This window comes from Nycticebus coucang, chromosome 4 (genome assembly GCF_027406575.1).
Source record: "Nycticebus coucang isolate mNycCou1 chromosome 4, mNycCou1.pri, whole genome shotgun sequence".
NCBI lineage: Eukaryota > Metazoa > Chordata > Mammalia > Primates > Lorisidae > Nycticebus > Nycticebus coucang.
The window spans coordinates 107619231-107638497 of NC_069783.1; the positions used below are offsets into that span (position 1 = coordinate 107619231).

The 19267-nt window shown below is 41.8% G+C and overlaps 1 protein-coding gene across 3 annotated transcripts in view; it reads left to right on the forward strand.

Annotated features, from left to right (window-relative positions):
* Positions 1–19267, forward strand: part of TMEM132D (transmembrane protein 132D) — a 742271-nt gene that overhangs the window by 467949 nt on the left and 255055 nt on the right. For all 3 annotated transcript variants that reach the window (XM_053589948.1, XM_053589947.1, XM_053589949.1), the window contains exon 4: positions 4976–5153. In XM_053589948.1, the coding sequence (XP_053445923.1) occupies positions 4976–5153 (178 nt within the window). The remainder of the gene's footprint in view (positions 1–4975; positions 5154–19267) is intronic.

The following is a 19267-nucleotide window of genomic DNA, read 5'->3' on the forward strand; positions in this document are numbered from 1 at the left end:
GCAGCATTCATATCTCAAGTAAGCTCTGTAGAATGTGCTGACCTGGGTTTGCAGAAGGGCACGAGAAGCTGCCTTACTGGCCTTTGTTCCCAGAGCCAGGCCTGTCCCTGCACTGATGAAAGAGGTGAGGACAGTGAACACAAGAATTAGGAGTGGGCATGTTACGCTGAATCTCCTGACAGCTTCACTTATTAGCAGGGTGACCCTGGGCAGAGGTCTGTCTTCTTAGAGACCAGGTTTCTTCTCAATAAACAGGGATGAATATCATCAACTTATTCAACTGTGATGATGACATGAAGACATAAAAAGAACTTAAAATTGTGTTTGGCATATTAAAAAAATACACAATAAAGGTTAGTTGTTGCATCACTCTGGAAGTAGATACAAGAAAATCCTAAAATAAGATGCATCATATTCTTCTGGAAAAAAAAAAAATTGTCCTTTCTTGGCCTTGAGATCTGCGTAGGTCCCACAAAGCCTTGAGTCTGGTTTTTATTCTTGGATTTCTGAGTTTTGGCCCTGGAGGATGTGGGCATTGTCTGAGCCTGAGCTGATTAGTGCCATGTCTTCTGAAAGGACATGTCAGGCTGTCACTGATGGTCAGCAATGTTGTGTTGACTTTATCTGTTCAAATGAAGCCCTTTCTAGTGGAAGAGTCTAGATTTTGAATCCAATGCACAAAGGAGTTCATATGAGTGCAAGCTATTGAGAAATAAGAAGAGCTATCCAAACCCAGGAGGTATTATTCATTTCTCTGTACAAGCGACTAGACTGAGGAAGGACACCTCCAAATTCACACGGATGGGGTCAACCATAGGTATTTGAGATGTACATGAGAGGCTGGGTCCCCCATTTGGCTTCCCTTTTGGTTGTCTTTCATACTATAGGATGGCAAACAAGGCAGGGATGTTGGCTTACCCATGCTGGTAGCAACCACACCTGTGGGAGAAAATAAAACGAAGGGCAGGTTCCATGCCTTGAATTCTTGCAAGTTTACAAGTCTGATCTGACCCCAGTCTTTTCCTTGGCAACCACTCTCTTTCCTCTGTGGAAATCCTGCCAGAACTCAAGTGCAACGCTGCCAACTCAATGCTTTGGGGTTCACAAATCAAGTGCTTCTCAGTTTTTTTATTGTTGAGGATTCATTGAAGGTACCCAGAACCAGGTTACATTGATTGCTTTTGTTAGATAAGGACCCTCTTATAATTGTGTCCTGCTCCCCAAAAGTGTGCCACACTCCTTGTTCCCACACCCCTCTTCCCTTTCCCAGCTCTCCCCGTCCCCCACCACCCACGCGTACTAGGACCTTAATTGTCCTCATATCAAGATTGAGTACATAGGATTCTTGTTTCTCCATTCTTGTGATGCTTTACTAAGAATAATGTGTTCCGCATCCATCCAGGTTAATACAAAAGATGTAAAGTCTCCATCTTTTTTAGTGGCTGAATAGTATTCCCTGGTATACATATACCACAGCTTGTTAATCCATTCCTGGGTTAGTGGGTATTTAGGCTGTTTCCACAGACTTCTTTAACTCACTGCTGGAGAAGGAGGTAGGAGGCTGGTGAGGTGGCGCTGTGTTTAGGGCCACTAAAACAGATGTCTGAATACTTCAAGTCTATGCAGACCCTATGTCCCCTTGGTTGGAACTCTGTCCCCTCCTTACTTGGGGACAGCTACAATTTGAAAATGTTCTTTTCCTTGTTTCATATGCTAATCCACCAACTTAGTACTTTCTATTTCCAATATCATCATATAAAGAATACTTCCACGAGCACAGGTATCCACACAATTAAACTTTTATAAACCTCTAACTTAGTTGTTTTCAATCCTGTTTGCATGTTAGCATCTCCCGGTTAAAAAAGAGAGATGGAAAAATAGAAGGAAGGGGGGAAGGAAGAAAAAGAGACCAATGCCTGTCCCACTCAAAAAACTTCCTGGTCGATTGTTTATTTGTAAAGTTCCTCCAGGCAAATTCTGACGTGTGACCAAGGTGGAAAATCACTGCTTATCCCGACATAAACTCCTCTTTAACCTACTGCATTGCTCTCCTGTGATGGAGTATAACTCCCGTCATTCATCAGAAGGGCGCTATTCATCAGGTTCCCCCTGGATGAGTATCAGAAGTTGCACTCCATCATAAACACAAAAAGAACAAGATGAACATGGCCAGTCTTCTCAGGACATGCGCACTCTGACAATCAAACCAAAAAGCCACTGTCTTTGTCATTAAACATGAGGAAGTCATCAACATTGTCAACAGGCAAAAGTTCTGGAAGCTCTCAAGTATTCAATATTTACAAAACGGTACAAACATTCAAACTTTACTCACCAAGATCACGAGATGAGATATTTCAAAGCCAGATCACCCCGTGCAGAATGTACAGAAGAAATTGTCAGGAACTCAGCTCTCACCCTGACTGCCTGAGAATATTAGGAAGTCTGTGCAAGCCAAGGAATCTCTGGAGAAAATACACACAACATCGTTCACATGAGGTCAAGATGCAAAGTCTTCCTGAAGGCTGCTGTCGTCCTCAGGTTATGAATGCCCAACTTAAGGGTGTTTCCATCCCCACTTCATAGAGGGGACAGTCAGGTCAAAAGGGACTGCACTACTGTCCCATTTCTGCCAGGAAAGAAAGTAGGGACAAAAGGGAAATGGTATAGATTACTACATAAGTTTACAGAAAAAGGAAAATTACAAAAAGTAAATAGGTCACTTATTAACTTATTGTTGGTAGTGTTATAAATGGATCTTGTGGAATGGGAGGAACTTCAATAAATGGGGAGATTTATATTTCTGGTAAAGCAAATTCTGAAAAATGGGGCTGGGTGGTAAGAGAAGCCCAATATTCCAATGGAAGGAAGATTTCTCAGTTTTATTTGAGGCCAGGGTGCCTACACAGTAGAGGAAATAGGAGCAGACCTTGAGATAGGGTGGATAGAGCAGAGTCACTGACTGTGTATGAGAAGTCCGTGCCATGTGGATGTTTCCATGGCCTCACACTCAACTGGGCCCAACTCTGTTCTGTAAATCTCCCTTTCCCTGTGACTAAAAATAGCAGGTGAAGCCCAGCACAGCCAAAAGACAAATTATCCCATTTTACCCAGGGGAAAGTCATGCCAAAATTCTCATAAATTCTGAATATGAAAACAAAGGCGTGCGCTAGCTCTTAGTCTCGGGTTTCCTCTGGTTGTGGGGAATGATGCCCGTGAGGGTCTGCAGAAAGACAACTATGTGTGGCTTTGGAAAGAAATGTCGGGGAGGGAAAAAAATCCACAGCAGCCAAGATGATTTGCTTCCAATTCCTGTCACACCTGCTGCAGCTCAAAGAGATAAATGTCTTTCTTTTGAGAGCCAAGAGAGGGAGTTTTGAAGGGTTCAAAAGCTGGGTTTCACCTTTCTCTCATGGATCGCTCGCAGCCGTGCCAGAGAAGAATGGTCCAGCAGAGGCTGATGTCTGTAGCTGGGTCCTTCCTTCCAACAGTTCTTCTCATCTCCTTCCTCTGCTCACCTTCCTCTCTTTCATCCTCCTATTTTCATCCTCCCCTTTCTATTCTTCCTCCTTCCTCCCTCCTTTCATGGGGGTCCTATGCCAGCGTTCCATCTCATCCCTCACATTAAGAAGAAAACTTGCTGGCTGGGCCTGGTGGCTCACACCTATAACCCTAGCACTCTGGGAGGCTGAGGCAGGAGGACTGCTTACGTTCAGGAGTTTAAGACTAGCCTGAGCAAGAGCAAGACTTGTCTCTACTAAAAATAACAAAATTATCTGGGCAGGGTGGCAGGTGCCTGTCGTCCCAGCTGCTCTAGAGGCTCAGGCAAGAGGGTGGCTTGAGCCCACAAGTTTGAGGTTGTTGTGAGCTGTAATGTCATCATGGCACTCTAGCCTTAGCCCAAATAAATAAAGGAAGGAAGGAAAAGAAGAAGAAAGCTCCTGGAAACAGCCCTATCATTTATCTCTGAGCCTGCTTACTGAGAAATTTGCATAGGTTTGATGGTGGGATAAAAAAATGTTTCAATAGCTTTGCTGCATATAGAAGGACACATCCTCCTAACCACCAGAGTCCAGTGATAATTTTACTACTTATATCGGGTTTTACATAGATGTAAAATTGGACTCTTTAGAAACACTTAGGTAGGAACATGTGGACGTTGCTTGGGTCACTTGCGCTCTCTCCGCAGGCTCCTGTGTTAATTCTCACCTGCACAGTCTTCATCTGCCCCTCAGGAAGTGACAGCACCAAACCTGGCTTTTCTGCCTGTCACATAGAGGAGCAAATATTATCTGAAAACTGGCTAGGAAGAGGCAGCCAGCTAACTGAACTAACTTAAATAGCTGGGGAAATAATTCTGAGAACCGGAGTGGAATTTGTTTCCAGATGCATGCCTATAGGAACATGGGGCATCCACAACTAGGATTTGTCACAATTACTCCTTTCTCCAAGTAACATGTGGCCACGCCTCTGTTTGTCGGCAGGGATCCCTTGGCCCTGAGGCCTGCTTCACACCTCGTCCCTGTTTCTCCACCATCCTATTTTAGCTCTGCCAGACAACAGAGCTGCTTCACCCTCTCATGTCCTTAAAATTCTGTGCACCCAACTTGAACTGGCTGTAGCATTGGAAAATCTGATATAAGTGGCATAGAAATTTATGAGACTGGGGGAAAGAATCCTTACGGAGAACAGAGAAGGACCTATTTGAGGAATGCAAGCGCTGTTTCCCATAATTATCTACCAACACCTGCTGGAGGGCAGCGGAGCACCCCCTACAGGAGGTGGGACCCTGCAGTGGTGGTGTCCCAACCTGAGTGTGGGAAGGATGGTTTGTCCTCTGGGGGATTGCATCTCTGATTGCAGGGACGACGTGAGCACAGATGTGTGCATGGGGAGGTACATGGAGAAATACCCACTGCTGCCTATGACCTGCCAAGCCTGGCCAGCCTCACACTTGTTCTCTTTTCCTTCTCTGCAGTGCGGGGGGCGCCTCCTACGAGGTCATGCAGATCGACGTAGAGGTAGAAGAGCCCGGTGACACGCCGCAGCTGGTCACATGGCAGGTGGAATACCCAGGAGAGATCACGTCTGACCTGGGCGTGTCCAAGATCTATGTGAGCCAGAAGGACGTGATTGGAATCATCCCTCTGGCCATGGTAAGGAAGTCCCTGCCATGGGCTATTCCTACAGATCTCTGGCAAAGGGATGCTCTGCACAGGGACCAACGCTGGGTGGGGAAATGTCTGCAAAAAAAGAACCTGGGTAGGGAGGAACTGGACCGCCACGCTCACTGCTGATAGCCAGTTCTAAAACATATTTTCTAAGTAACATTCTTAAAGTCTTATTTAGAAAACAATAAAACTCCAGGTATCTATTTGGGTCTGCCATTATGTAAAAATTAGTGATGGTGTGAGACATGTGTTTGCATCCTACAAGGTAGGCTGGTTAGAGGATCTCAAACACACACAGCGCAGCCATTAGGTACAGAGGTGAGATGTGCTGAGGGGATCAGTGAACTTACTTTTGCTATCAGAAGAGGTGTGAGCTGGCTTCTAGTTCACTGCCCAGTGCTCCCCCAGATCATCCATAAGAAAACGCTGACAGGTGGTACAGAGAGAACACTGGACATTAGTCTTTCAGTCAAAGGCAGTACAGACAGTTGCTTAGTGACAATGCCTTGCCGACAATGTTGTTCATTAGGAAATGAAAAGGTGTCTGGGTATTTCGGTTGGTAAGGGCTCTTCTTAGACATGTGTATTTCTTTTATTTTAGCAGCACCGGGCCTCCCTGGTGCTCCTTGTTTGGGGCACTGTTAGTGGTCTGTTACTGGGAATGGCAATGCCATTTGTCTTAAACAAGTACTTACTGAATTTGCTCCTTTTCCACACCTTTGGCCTGAGGAGCCATAGCAGTACTGTCTGAACAGCGCGCTGCTGCGCTCCGCCCAGACCGGTCTCTGCTCTCTGTACACAGCATTCCTCCTTCCAGCCACCTGCTCTTCCCACTCTTACGAGAGCTCCCTGTCTGTCCTCCACGGATCTCGGAAACCTTTTTCCATTCTGCCGCATCCTTTCATGTGCCACACGCAATGCTGTGAGGTCATAGGACGTAATGGTAGGGCTGGAAAAATATATTTCAGCTAAGACCTACCTGAGTCCTGCACCAGTTAGAAATTGAATTTGGCTGAAAGAAAGAGAGCTCATACCCCCTACCCGCCCCTCCAACCAGTGGTGGCTTAAGTACAAATGTGTTTTCTCCTTTCATGTAAAGAAATTCCTGAGCTTGGTAGTCTACTGGTATGGTGTTGCATGACATCTGAGACACAGGCACATCTTTATTTTGGCTTCTGCAGTCAAGTACATGTCACGATTACCTCACAGTCTAAGATGGTTGCTAGAATGCCAGCCATTGTATCTATATTCCACAGACCAGAAAAAGTAAAAATTGCAGGAGAATAAGTAGGGCATCTTTTCCTTCCCAAGAAACCTTCACAAGAATCCAATGTCGTACCTCTGGTTGCAACCAATTGGCCAACACTTACTCATGTGGCCACATTTAGTGGTTAAGGAAAGCTGAGAAATGTGTTTTTTAACATGACAGAGTGCTCAGATTCCATTACAAGGAACAAGAGGAGAACAGTGGTTCCAAAGCAATGAGCAGCATCTGCAGCAATCCTCCTCGGTTTCCACCTGGGGAAACTGAGGCTCAGAGGGTTACCCTGTTGGTACAGGAGTGTTTCCCTTTCTCCAGTGGTGTTTTAGAACCTCCAAGGGAGAAGAATAGCATCACTAAATCATAGCTTCCATTTACTATGCAACCATGCTTAATTTCATTGTGCCTCAGATTCCCTATCTGTAAAAGGGGAAAATAATACCTACTCAGATGGTTGTTGGAAGGATAAAACAGTAACTCAAGGGTACTTACCAGGCCTAGAGCAAACATGCAGGAAATGTCAGCCATTATCATGATGACTCAATTACTGAATGCAACAGGGGCTTACCCAGAGCCCCCATATCTCGCAGTGTAAGAAGCGTGCTAGGCAGTGTAGGGATGCACATCGTTCTTGAACTGAATGGAGAAATTAGTTCTTTTGTAAGAACGATGCACATCGTTCTTACACACTTGGAGAAATTAGTTTTTAGTAACACTCTCTGAGCAGCAACCTCTGGAACTAAGAGTGAGGAATCCGAGATCTGACTCATCCACCTTCTGTATCAGGCGTGTTCTGAGTCCTCTTTTCAGAGAAAGCGGCCTTATTATAACACTGACTTGGTTGGTAAAAGGATGTTGCCATGGGAGCAGGGAGGTACCAGCATGAAACTACTTTGATTTTGTTTTTTGTATGTTTGAGAGATATTTGAAAGAAATTTGATATCTATGTATCGATCGATCAATCTATTGATTGGTGTCACAAATCTCTGAAAGGTAAAAGAAACACAGAAATCCAGCCCCCTAGCTGTGAGTTGAGATCAGAGTCACACAGGGCCTTCCTTGACACTGGAAGCCACTGTGGTGGGCACTCAGCACAGGACTCATGTGGCCTGATTTATGTTTTCAGAAACCCAGTCTGGCTGTTTGTGGAGAATGAATTTGAGAAAGCAAGGGGCTGTCAAAGAGTTAAGGGGCTGTATTCTGACTGCTGGATAAAAAGACCCAATAAAGCAGACCTAAAGAGCTTGACATTTACTCATCTCTAAATTTCCTGCCTGAATGTGGGCAGCCTGGGACTTAGAAGGTGGCCCTAAAGGGTAGAGACTCTCTGGCCTCTTTCTGTGCTGTGACTGGGTGACCCCAAAGATATTGGCCTCAGTCTCATGACCCCAAATTAACAACCATGTCCATGTTTCAGATAGTATGAATACTATATAGGTGGAGCAGGTGAGGGGAGGTGTGCACCACTCCTTCTCCAAGTATGTCACCTCTCCTCCCGGCAGCCCTAGCCCTCAGCCAGCTGGCTGTACACAGCCGCAGAAGAAGGAAGGCACCATATAGGAAGAGTCTGATGCCACCCCAGACTGTCTAGTGTGCTGAGATCACTGCAGTGGGGTCACAGTGTCATCCTCAGATGATCAAACTGTCTGATGTGTGGGGTGTAAACATGAAGGAAAGATGGGAATAAAGGAGGCATCCCACTTTTAGGCCCAAACAAAAGTTCTCCATATATCCCTGTGACAGCACCACACATGTAGAATAATATAAGAGATTTTCTCTTTATAAAATATCCTATGGCGTACATTTTTGTAAGTAATCTTTGCACACATCTCTAATTGATTCCTTGAGATAAACTTTAAAAATAAATTTGAATCCAAAAATGTGAATCAATGGGTATGCAATATTATATTTTTACAGTGGTTGCCAAACTGCCATCCAGAAAGTTTAACCAATTCACAGTTCCACCTGCTGTGTATAATGATACCAATTTCTCCATAACTTTGCCAGCATGTACTATTACATTTTTTTAAATGAACAATTTATTAAGGAAAAATTACATCTCGATGTTACCCAAATTTGCCCTTCTTGGTTTATATTTTCTAAATTTCTTGATTAAATATTTGTTCTTTTCCCACTTAGAATTCAACATGTTCTTATTACTTTGTTATAAATCTTTTTTATTTATAGGGTAACAAATGCATAACATTAAAATTTACCATCTTAATCATTTTAAGTTCAACAGTGTTAAGTATACTCACATTGTTATGCAATAGATATCTAGAACTTTCCATGTTGCAACACTGAAACTTTCTACCAGTTAAACAAATATTTCCCCTTCCCAGAGATTGGGAATTTCTACTGTCTCTCTGTCTGTCTTATCTATCTATCTACCTATCTAAAATACATATTATTAACATGTATTAATTATATATTATTTCTACTTATATGTGTTATATTTATTATTAATAGTAATCTTTGGACTGACCTATGGCAAGTATTCATTTCCTTTCTAATTTCACCCACAGCGTTTTTTTTGTTTGTTTGTTTGTTTTTTGTTTTGCATACAGAGGGTTTTGCTTGTTTAATTTTTTCATAGTTCAATTCACTGGAGTTTTTTCTTTCCATTTTTTTCCTTAATGAAAATCCCTCATCTCCCCTTAATTTTGTCCAAGAATAAAAAACATAAAATCTCCAAATATTAAAATATCTGCTCATGACAAACCTAAATAACTAGATCTACAGTCTTCCAAAAATAATGCTGAGAAGAAAGCAAATGCAATTATAACACCTTTATACTATGATTAAGGATGTGAGATCAATTTGGGACAAAGCTCACAGCTTCTCTGTTCTTTGTGTGAGGTATAATTTCAACTCCAGGAAAGCTCAAAAATGAGATGCAATTAAGCACTTGCATTCAAAGCTACTTTACCAAAAGATGTGGTTGTTATTGTTTTTTTTTTTTCTTCTTCTTCTTCTTCTTCTTCTTCTTCAATATTTTGCATTTCTTCCTGAAGTTTTCTTCACTATTCTGCATCCTCCCCTCCCCCTGCAGCCTCCCTTCCCAGAGCCTTGAAAACTTGTTTTATTTTCTTAATGCAATCACATATTTCTGTGAATTCTATCATGTTCCAATTTTCTGTTCAGGAAATCATGCCTTACTATGTTGTACGTCAATGTTTTTGTCTAAGGGAGGAAAATTCTGAGGACATGGCCATTAAATGTGCATTATCACTAATCTATTGGTTGTACATCTGTAACCACCTATTTGTCTCTGAATATGGAGAACAGTTGGGGTGTCTTTGCAATGACACATCTTCCCAAGGAGAAAGGTTATAGGTTCTCACAGCTCTTCAGCATTCTTCTCTCCTAACTGCCCCCTGAATTTTAGCTAAACCAAGTGTTTTGAGCATATGCCAGGATACAGAGATAACGACACAGAGACACACTTTATGAACATGAGTGCCGTGTCAGCTGGTCCTTTCAAACATATTAACAAGTCCTGTTCATGTTCAAATAAAGCAGATGTTCTCTGCATTCCTCTGGGGGAGCCGCAATTTGGGGTGGTCACTGTGATAGTTACTGTCAGTGTGGGTAAAGGGGGTGGGTGACCCTCCTCTCCTGTGAGATTTAAGGATGTGCCCTCCTGTGTTGCGCTCCTGACCAGCTTCTCATTTTGCTTTGTGTCTCTATTTTGATGACCAAGTTTTAGTTATTAGAACTGATCTGGGACTTCACATAAAGCTAAATCAGGAGACACAATCAGAATAAATGTCTGTATCATTTTAGAAAATAATCAGAGGAGAATGCTAGCCCTGGACTTGGCAGAGGGGGTGTTATGTGGTATTATTTACAATGTTGTAAGGGGACGTACAGATGTGTCCACATGACCCAGCCCTGAGGATCCCTGGGGAAGCCCACGGTTTTTAAACAAAAATGAACAATCAGATGTGCCATCTGTTCTTTGTGGAGTATAATTCAGTGTCACATTCTGAGCTTTTTCTCAAACAAGGCACTAATGGAAATGCAAATGCATCTCAGAACTCTCATCCTAGCCCACCTCCCATGCCACCTCCTCCAAGAAGCCTTCCCTGATCCTCATAGCAAGACATGATCCTTGTAAACTCTTCTGTCTTTGCATCCATGTTTTTCTTGTATACACTGAGGACACTGGGCAAGTCTGGGGACTCTGACACGCTTGAGTTATTCTTGGTGGTTGAGATTATGCTTCTGGGAACCATACCAACTTGGAGCCATATCCAAGACGCTTGGAACTATATAAGCTCAGTTTGTCCCTTTGATTTACCCTCCATGTCCTTCATCATTTTATTTTATTTTATTTTATTTTATTTTTCTACAATCTCTATTTTTTTTAATTATTTTTTTTTATTGTTAAATCATAGCTGTGTACATTAATGCAATCAAGGGGTACAATGTGCTGGTTTCATATACAATCTTAAACATTCCCATCAAACTGTTCAATGCAGCCTTCATAGTATTTTCCTAGTTATTGTACGTAGACATTTGTATTCTGCCTTTAGTAAGTTTCGCCTGTACCCATTCCAAGATGCACCGTAAGTGTGGTTCATCCATTACCCTCCCTCCACTCTAACCTCCCCCCTCCCTTCCCCTTCCTTGGCCCTTTCCCCATAGTCTTGTGCTATAGTTGGGTTATAGCCTTCATGTGAAAACCACAATTTAGCTTCATAGTAGGGCTTAGTACATTGGATACTTTTTCTTCCATTCCTGAGATACTTTGCTAAGAAGAATATGTTCCAGCTCCATCCATATAAACATGAAAGAGGTAAAGTCTCCATCTTTCTTTAAGGCTGCATAATATTCCATGGTATACATGTACCACAATTTGCTAGTCCATTCGTGGGTCGATGGGCACTTGGGCTTCTTCCATGACTTAGCAATTATGAATTGGGCTGCAATAAACATTCTGGCACACATGTCTTTGTTATATTGTGATTTTTGGTCTTCTGGGTATAAAACTAGTAAAGGAATTATAGGATCAAATGGCAGGTCTATTTTTAGGTCTCTAAGTATTCTCCAAACATCCTTCCAGAAGGAACGTATTAGTGTGCATTCCCACCAGCAGTGTAGAAGTGTACCCTTTTCTCCACATCCATGGCAACATCTCTGGTTTTGGGATTTTGTTATGTGGACTACTCTTACTAGGGTTAGGTGATATCTCAAAGTAGTTTTGATTTGCATTTCTCTGATAATTAAGGATGATGAGCTTTTTTTCATGTGTTTGTAGATCATGCATCTGTCTTCTTTAGAGAAGTTTCTCTTCAAGTCCCTTGTCCACCCTGAGATGGGATCATGTGTTCTTTTCTTCTTAATGTTGAGTTCTCTGTTATTAGATTCTGGTTATTAGACGTTTATTGGAGGTATAACCTGCAAATATTTTCTCCCATCCTGAGGGCTGTTTTCTTGCTTTACTTACTATGTTCTTGGCTGTGCAGAAGCTTTTTAGTTTGGTCAGGTCCCAGTAGTGTATTTTTGAAGCTGCTTCAATTGCCTGGGAAGTCCTCCTCATAAAATATTCACCCAGGCCGATTCCTTCAAGAGTTTTCCCCGCACTTTCTTCAAGTATTTTTATAGTTTCATGTCTTAAGTTTAAATCTTTTATCCAGTGAGAGTCTATCTTAGTTAATGTGAAAGGTGTGGGTCCAGTTTCAATATTCTACAGTTTGCCAGCCAGTTTACCCAGCACCATTTGTTAAATAGGGAATCTTTTCCCCACTGACTGTTTTTAATTGGCTTGTCGAAGATCAAATAATGGTAAGTAGCTGGATTCATCTCTTGGTTCTCTATTCTGTTCCAGAAATCTACTTCTCTGTTTTTGTGCCAATGCCATGCTGTTTTGATCACTATCGATTTATAGTACAGTCTCAGTTCTGGTCGTGTGATTCCTCCTGCTTTATTTTTATTTCTGAGTAATGTTTTGGCTATTTGAGGTTTTTTCTGATTCCATATAAAAAGAAGTATTATTTTTTTCAAGATCTTTAAAATATGACAATGGACTTTTAATAGGAATTGCATGAAAATTATATATTGCTTTGGGTAGTATGGACATTTTAACAATGTTGATTCTTCCCAGCCATGAGCATGGTATGTTTTTCCATTTGTTAACGTCTTCAGCTATTTCTTTTCTTAAAGTTTCATAGTTCTCTTTGTAGAGATCTTTCATGTCCTTTGTTAGGTATACTCCCAAATATTTCATCTTCTTTGGCACTACTGTGAAAGGAATAGAGTCCTTGACTGTTTTTTTTTTCAGCTTGGTTATTGTTGGTATATATAAAGGCTACAGATTAATGGGTGTTGATTTTGTAGCCTGAGACATTGCTGTATTCCTTGATCACTTCTAAAAGTTTTGTAGTAGAATCCCTAGTGTTTTCTAGATATACGATCATATCATCCGCAAAAAGTGAAAGTTTGATCTCTTCTGACCCTATGTGGATACCCTTGATCGCCTTTTCTTCCCAAATTACAATGGCTAAAACGTCCATGAAAATGTTAAAGAGCAATGGAGACAATGGGCAACCTTGCCTGGTTCCTGATCTAAGTGGAAATGATTTCAATTTAACTCCATTCAATACGATATTGGCTGTGGGTTTGCTGTAGATGGCCTCTATTAGTTTAAGAAACGTCTGTTTAAGGCTTCATTGGGCTGAAATCGAAAGAAGGATTCTCCAGAGGCCAAGGACAGGAAAGCAAGGTTCCTGGGAAACATTTTTCTGATTCTAGAGACCTTGAACCTTGGCACATACAACTGCTCTGAGTGGACACCTGAGGTTATGGGTGCAGAGGAGTGCTAATTTGGTATTCCCCCATAATGCTGAGACCCAAACAAGCTCTACCCTCTATACAAGGAGCACTGACAAATAAACCTAGTGTTTATTATAGGAGTCAGAAGAAAACAGCTCTGAGTAATGGCAGCGAAAAAAACTCCCCTGAGAATTTATAACTACAAGCCAGCCTTCACCTGCCTGGTTTTGTGATCATGAATTCTACCTGTTTGATCCCAAAATACTTCCAGAATAAAATATAATATAAAGTAAAAAAAAAAAAAAAAGAAATGTCCCCCTATACCCATTTTCTTAAGTATTCTGATCATGAAGGGATTCTGGATATTATTAAAAGCTTTTTCTGCATCAATTGAAAGAAAAATATGGTCCTTATTTTTTAGTTTGTTTATGTGCTGAATTACATTTATAGATTTACGTATATTGAACCAGCCTTGAGACTCTGGGATAAATCCCACTTGGTCGTGGTGTATAATTTTTTTGATGTGTTGTTGGATTCTGTTTGTTAGGATCTTATGGAGTATTTTAGCATCAATACTCATTAGTGATATTGGTCTGTAATTTTCTTTTCTTGTTGGGTCTTTCCCTGGTTTGGGAATCAAGGTGATGTTTGCTTTGTAGAATGTGTTGGATAATATTTCTTCTTTTTCTATATTTTGGAAGAGGTTTAGTAATATAGGTACTAATTCTTCTTTAAAGGTTTGGTAGAATTCTGACGTAAAGCCATCTGGTCCTGGGCTTTTCTTTTTAGGGAGTTTTTGCATAGTTGATGCTATTTCAGAACTTGATATAGGCCTGTTCAACATTTCCACTTCCTTCCGGCTAAGTCTTGGTATGTGGCATACTTCCAGGTATTGGTCGATTTCTTTCAGATTTTCATATTTGTGAGAGTAGAGTTTCTTGTAGTATTCGTTAAGGATTTTTTGAATTTATGACAGGTCTGTTGTTATTTCATTGTTACCATTTCTGATTGAGGAAATTAGAGATTTTGCTCTTTTTTTCCTGGTTAGTTTGGCCAAAGGTTTATCTATTTTATTGATCTTTTCAAAAAAAAACAACTTTTGGATTTATTGATCTGATGTATAATTCTTTTGTTTTCAATTTCATTTAATTCTGCTCTGATTTTTGTTATTTCTTTTCTTCTGCTGGGTTTGGGGTTGGAGTGTTCATCCTTCTCCAGTTGCTTGAGATGTCCCATTAAGTTATTAACTTCCTCTCTTTCCATTTTCTTGAGGAAGGCTTGCAGTGCTATAAATTTCCCTCTTAGGACTGCCTTTGCAGCATCCCGGAGGTTCTGGTAATTCGGGTCTTGATTATTGTTTTGTTCCAAAAATTTGGTGATTTCCTTCTTAATCTCATCTATAACCCATCTATCCTTCAGCATAAGGTTGTTTAGCTTCCATGTTTTCGTAAGGGTATGCAGGTTACTGTTTATTGAGTTCAACTTTTATTCCATGATGGTCTGAGAAGATGCAAGGAATAATTTCTATTTTTTTAAATTTGCTGAGGTTAGATTTGTGGCCTAGGATGTGGTCAGTTTTGGAGTATGTTTCATGGGCTGATGAGAAGAATGTGTATTCAGTTTTCTTGGGATGAAATGTTCTGTAGATGTCCATTAAGTCCAGAAGTTGAATGTTTAAGTTTAAATCTAAAATTTCCTTGCTTAGCTTCTTTTTGGAGGATCTATCCAGCACTGCTAAAGGGGTGTTAAAATCTCCAACTACTATGGAACTGGAGGAAATCAAGTTGATCATGTCTCTTAGAGTTTTTCTTATAAATTGAGGTGTGTTCTGGTTGGGTGCATAAATATTAATAATTGAAATCTCATCATATTGAGTATTACCTTTAACGAAAATGAAGTGTCCATCCTCACCCTTAATTACATTAGTTGGTTTAAAGCCTATTACGTCTGCGAATAGGATTGCAATGCCTGCTTTTTTCTGCTTTCCATTTGCCAGGGGTGTAGGTGACCATCCCTTCACCTTGAGTCTATATTTGTCTGTTAATGTAAGATGAGATTCTTGTATGCAACAGATATCTGGCTTGACTTTTTGTATCTAGTAAGCCAACCTGTGCCTCTTTAGAGGACAATTTAAACCATTCACCTTAATTGAGAATATTGATAAGCCTTTTGAGAGTCCGGTGGACATTTTTAATCCTTTTGCAACTGTGGAAGTTGTAATTTGATCAAAATTTTCTTGGTGGGTTTACTTTTGTGGTGGAGGATTGCTCTGGTTTTTATGGAGGATAGGTCTGAGAATATCCTGGAGAGCTGGTTTAGTTATGGCAAATTTCTTCAACATGTGAATGTCATTGAAGTATTTAATTTCTCCATCATAAATGAAACTCAGTTTAGCTGGGTACAGGATCCTGGGTTGAAATTTATTTTGTTTTAGGAAATTAAAAGTCGATGTCCATCCTCTTCTAGCTTGAAAGGTTTCAGCAGAGAGATCTGCAGTTATTCTAATGTTCTTGCCCTTATAGGTGATGGTTTTCTTTCGTCTGGCTGCTTTCAGAATTTTCTCCTTCATATTAACTTTAGTGAAATTGATTATGATGTTTCTGGGGGATGTCTTATTTGGGTTGAGTCATGCTGGAATTCTGAAACTGTCTGCTATCTGAATTTCAGAATCTCTTGGCATGTCTGGAAAGTTCTCCTTCATAATCTCATGGAGAAGAGACTCTGTGTCTTGTGAAGCCACTTTATCACTTTCGGGGTTCCCTATAAGATGAATATTGGTTTTCTTCGAATTATCCCAGAGCTCTCTGAGAGAGTGATCTGTTTTGCCCTCCATTTCTCTTCCTCTTTGCGAGTTTGGGAGCATTCAAAAGCTTTGTCTTTATTGTGAGAAATCCTTTCTTCTGCTTGCTCCATTCTGTTACTGAGCGATTCTACTGTGTTTCTCAGATCTTTGAGGGCTGCAACTTCTTGTCTCAATGTGTCAAAATCTTTCATCATTTGGTCTTTGAATTTGTTGAATTCTTGAGATATCTTTTGGGTTACTGCTTGGAATTCTGATTTGATCTTATTTGCTACCCAGATTCTGAATTTGATTTCTGACATCTCAGCTATTTGTTTGTGCATGGGGTCTTGTGCCTTGTCTGCCCCATTGATCCTTGGGGGAGTTGATCTTCTGATTATTCATATTACCAGAGTTTTTCTGTTGATTTTGCCTCATGATTGTTTTTCACCATTGCTTCTGACTGTCCTCAGAGTTGGGGAGGTGTCTCTCCAAGATTAGACATCAGCGGGATTACTCTATTGTTGCTGGATCTTTGTAGGGAGTGACCCTGTGTAGTTCCTCTGGGGCTGCCCCAACCAGGGAGTTCAGGTTGTGGAAGCAGCTCCAGAGTGTGACACACCTGGATTCAGCAATGGGGCGGGAGGTGGTGCTCACGGTTCTGAGAGTGCCTGGTGCCCAGTGACTTTGGCACAGAGAGCCCAAGGCTCTAGCAGTCTCTGGCCAGGTGAATGGGTCCACTCAGAGGCAGGGAGGGCTCCAGAGGGCACGTGGCTAGCAGAGTCCCTGGCCAGAGTGGGCCAGTGTGTAGGCAGGGTAGGTACAGGAGGGAGGACGTGGGGTTGCACAGCTCCCGCAGTTCCTGATCAGGGCATGTGGAGGCCCAGTGGGGTGTGAGTCGCAGGTCAGGGATCACAGCGCAGCTCTTATGGAGGTCCAGGCGGCACCAAGCCCAGGAGTTTGAGGTTGCTATGAGCTGTGACACCACAGCACTCTACCCAGGGCAATAGCCCAAGGCTCCAGTGTGTCAAAACCAGTCTCACTCTGCCCCTGAGGGTTGAGGCTGTAAGGCAGCTCAGTCCCCGCCTTTAGGCTGTTCAGTCACTAGGTTACTAGCTCCTGCCTGATCCTTTCTCTGCAACTCTGAAAGCGTAGCTTGCCGGGGAAGTTCTCTCACAATGGCTCCCTGCAGCCCACAACCGAACACTTGTAGCTCTGTCTGGCTCAGTGACTCAGTCTTGGGCCCTAGACAATGCCCAAAGTTCTCCACACTCCTGCTCAAGCTTTCCCCAAGGCAATTCAACTTAGTGCCAAGTCCAAAAACACCAAAGCAGTTCACAGGTAAGGCCTTTCCAGTTTGCAGTCTCACTGCTGCTTGTACTTACAGCTGCCGGCGGGATCAGGTCGATGGGACACATGCAACCACTTGCCAGTTTTCCACTGTTTTTGTCCTCCTCTTGGGGTCCAGATGTCCCTTGCTGACTCCCTGTATCCTCAAAGGGATGATGATTATAGGCAGATCCCACCAGCCAGAGATGCCTGGAGTCTTATCTCCCCAGACTCACCGTGCCCAGTTGCAGGGAAGCTATTACTTGGCCGCCATCTTGCTCCACCCCCGATCATCATTTTATTTTATTATTGAACCCCAAAGCATTAGGGATTTTCTGTTTTCTCTTGCATATACCAGAATACCTGGAATGAGGCAATTTACACAGAAAAGGAATTTATTTCTCATAATTATGGGCACTGGGAAGTCCATCATCATGGGCCGCATCTGGAGGGAGCTGTCTTGCTGGTGGGGATGCTCTGCAGAGTCCTAAGGAGGTGCCAGGCATGCTAACGTGGCAGAAACCTCAGGTGGAGGCTTCTTCTCCTCTTCTTAAAAGCCACCAGTCCCACTCCTATGACAACTCACTAACCCATTAATCCATGAAGAGATTAATCCACTGATAAGGGCAGAGCCCTCCTGCCCCAGTTACCTCTTCAAAGCCCCACCTGTCCATCTTGCCACATTGGAGGTGAAGTTTTTACATGGGTTTTGGAGGGGACATTCCAACCATAATAGTCACATGGACCCTTCCTATCTTCAAGCCCCTCTTCTCCAGTGGAAGCAGCCAGAGTCCAGTGCACCACCTGACAGACTCTATTTCATGCTCAAGTGCAGTTTATGTAGGACCCCATAACCCGGTTATGCTTGACCGCAGCCTTTACCCTCATGGTCGGACACTTACATCATCCTTGGAATTCCAATAAGTAACCCCTAAAGAGTCTCTTCCCATCCCACTTGCATCTTATTAATGCTTTCTGATTAAGGCATGTTTTCTGAAATCTGTAATTCAATAGAAATATTCCTTTTCTGTAATCCTAGCAGGCAAAACTTATCCTCATTTTTATCACCATATAATATTATTATTGTAAACCTTCTGATGGAATACACTTCAAGTAAGGTTTGCTAAACTGAGTAAAATTCTCTCTTTAAGTAAAATGAACTTGCATTTTTGCCGCGGACCGCCGGTCGATGGGCCTCAGTCCGAGGGTGCTCAGGGAGAACGGTACAGGTTGGTTGAGAGGTCGACGCAGGATAAATGACAGACTGCACACAGCACTTGGTGAAGTAAGCAGCTGTAAATTTTACTGAGAATATATGTTGGTATTTATACATTTTCTTTCCAAGGTTCAAACAATGTAATCTTTATTTTGTTTATGCTTATAAATTATCTTTGTGTCTGCATATGCGGTTTATCATGCATTACATGTTTTTAAGGTTTTGCTCTCCGGAGGGAGGTGGTTTATCTTTTCAAGGTTTTGCTCTCTGGAGGGAGGTGGTTTATTTTTAACACCTGGTTACTTTCTCTTATCTAGGAATGTCAAGGCTTGTGACTTCTCTTAGCTCTGTAATTGTTCTCAGTTTCTTATAATTTCTTTTAAAAATAGCTGAACATATTCTTTTACGTATAATGCTTGACTACTTCTATATATATATTTTCTATATATTTTTACTCTTATTAGTAACTATACTTTGATTCATAATTAATTGTTTGTTAAACATTAAGTTACTCTATTGATTTGTATTACATATGAAAATTAGTGAAGTAAGATGTTTTTCTAAGTAAAGTTTTACTGCAGGTGGTGATAGTGTATGTTATGTTGGAACATCTTGTTTGCTGTGCCTGCATTGTCTCAAGTCACTGACATTTATGGTAGGGACGTGCTGTTGTGCAGGCTCTCTTGGAGCCACTGAGTCTGACACAGCCATTCTTGCTGGTTTTAACCTGGATCAGT